Source organism: Penaeus japonicus, unplaced genomic scaffold (assembly GCF_977035675.1).
Source record: "Penaeus japonicus unplaced genomic scaffold, GWHDUDI00000001_assembly GWHDUDI00000002, whole genome shotgun sequence".
Taxonomy (NCBI): Eukaryota; Metazoa; Arthropoda; class Malacostraca; order Decapoda; family Penaeidae; genus Penaeus; species Penaeus japonicus.
The window spans coordinates 47,348,390-47,350,889 of record NW_028234404.1 but is presented as its reverse complement, the minus strand read 5'-3'; the positions used below and the strand labels follow the sequence as shown (position 1 = coordinate 47,350,889).

Sequence of the window (2,500 nt, the reverse complement as noted above, 5' to 3'; positions counted from 1 at the left end):
AGCTGAGAGTCATGCTCATTTGAATATCTCAGAAAGGGACATGATGGGGATTACAGCTAACCAAATTTTATTATCTGGTAATTTTGAAATATGTTTCAGTAAATTGTAGGGACTTAATTTGTCTTATGAGTAAAACACATCCTTCTGATACTTCTGGTTCAGGTATTAATATCATGTATTTGTATGTTGATGATCCAATGTACAAGAGTGAAAGTACAGAGACCTTTAGAAATTTAAACTTTTGTTATCTTGGAAGACAAAATCTAAGTGCTAGCTGAAACTATAAATTAAAAGGATATTAACTCCTTTGCATATTCAAGTTGAATTAAGTAATGTAATATAGATATGTATAGATAAGGATATAGAAAATGCAGCTGATGCAGACCTGAAGCTTGCCTCAGCTAATCAATATTTGATGCTCCATTGTCTGGAAAACCCAGTGGTATCCTTTGCTGAAATATATGGATTTAAGAGTAGTGGTACTGGATCATTATAATTTTCTAGAAATTAATGTATTGAAGGTATGAGCTATGAAAAAGTTGAAGTTGGGGGAAACATTATGATTAAAAATTCTCTCAGTTTTTATGTTTTTAAATAATTTGAGTTGCACGAATTAAATAAAGCTGTTGCCAAAGTAACATAATACAGTAGACCAGGGAAGAACTTATTGGGTGTGAACAAATACAAAGTGAATATAAATTCAAGCATATATTCAAAAAAAATTTTTTTTTCCCCAAATGGTGGGTGAGTGATTGAATTTCCAATCTCCTGTGTGCAGAGTATGTAAAGCTCCAGTACACTACACCAAATTTGCAACACTGCATTGGACTACACAATATTGATAATTCATAATTTTCTTACAAGACTTAATTTATATACCAAAAAGCACTGCCCCTGCTACCACCAGGAGGAATTCATAGGTAATGGCAGTGCCTCTTGTAGTGCTGGTTCCAAAACATAATGGCAGTACTTGTAGCAGAACTAGAATGTATTGGTTGTAGCACCAGTAGTAGCTGATGTATATGCTGCATGTGTGTGTATGTGTGTATGTGTGCGTGCACATTTACCTGTGTATTAACCCATTCACGACGGGGGCATTCCAGCCTTGAATGTCACAATGCCGGGGCTTTTGAGCGCTTAGGCCTAAATCAATTAAATGGCTGGCACAATATTGTGCCACCCGGCCACTGGGCTTTTGAATGAGCGGTACAGTAGTGTACCACCTGTCCAGAGAGGATTAACACGGATGACGTGTTTTTTTGTCATACATGACGCAGGACCTCTCGCCTGACAATGGGCGTCATGGCGTTTGGGGATTTTGGATCACTATGTTATTTTATTGTACTATAAGTAATGAGTGAATGATGTTAACAATTGCAGTCATAATTATTATAACTGCCGTAATAATAAGCAAAATGGTTTTCAACTCACAAAACCTAGATGGCACCACTTTCTTCTGGCACCAGCAGGAGAGAGAGCCTTGAATGGCACCCATCTACGGTCACTAGCAAGCACTGTCTCTGTAGAGTGATGGCACATCGCAAGTTCCCGACCTCTTGGTCTAAAGTACCGCAGATGAAAGATGTGCAGACAGAACGAGAGGAGGAAGGTGACTCACACTATTGGCCATTATAGAGGTGTGTGACCCTGCCTAAATGGATGCCTTTAATTTATGTACTCCACTGTCAAAAGCACAGTTTCCTTCCTCTCCTTAACTCGTCAAATGCATTTGGTATAAGTTTATAGTTTTCGTGTTTGTTCGTGACAGCACAGAAATATGAAAAAATAAAGTTATTTTTTTGTCCCCCCTAAAACAGTAATACTTCTATCACATTGAGTGTAAAGAAAAAAAATGAGTTGATATGGACCCTGAACTACAATTTTAGTCAACTGCAGAATTGATGGAGCCTGTGATATGACAGATATAAATTTCTAAAAATAGTAAAACACACAAAAAAACAAATCACAAAAATGTCTCTAGCTCTACAATGAGTGACTAAAAGGGAGTGGGAAAAATCAAATTATGTTGCAGAAGCTACCTCGATCAGAAATGAAACTCATCCTGGAGCCTGTGTAAGCAAATCTATCCCCCGTCGGCAATGGGTTAATATTTATGTATGTGTTTGTAATAGGTAATATTTAAGAAAATTTAGAAAAAAATGCTACTATAAGGATTTAGCCCTTTTATTCACATATCTCGTTAGATAGTAAAAAAAAGAATCCCAAAATGGTACAAAGTATTTGAATAATTTGAATGGATAGATAGAAAAAGAACTTCTAAGTAGATAGGGATTGATCTTTCTGGAAATAGCGGATGTTACTTTTTAAGTTGAAAACTAAATATATATTCTATCTACAGGTTGCTTTTCCTTTAGTATCATGTGCTCTCTTGGCACTTCTTGTGCTGGTGGTGTGCCGCCTGCGCACCTCCTCCCCAAAGGCTATCACAGATGAAATTAAGCGAGAATTAAAGAGCAAGGGTATGTATTTTGCTTTACAT

At 36.7% G+C, this 2,500-nt stretch overlaps 1 protein-coding gene across 1 annotated transcript in view; it reads left to right on the top strand.

Annotated features, from left to right (window-relative positions):
- sws (patatin like phospholipase domain containing sws) overlaps window positions 1–2,500 on the top strand; it is a 38,230-nt gene that overhangs the window by 644 nt on the left and 35,086 nt on the right. The window contains exon 2 of the mRNA XM_086545682.1: window positions 2,360–2,480. Within this exon, the coding sequence (XP_086401808.1) occupies window positions 2,360–2,480 (121 nt within the window). The remainder of the gene's footprint in view (window positions 1–2,359; window positions 2,481–2,500) is intronic.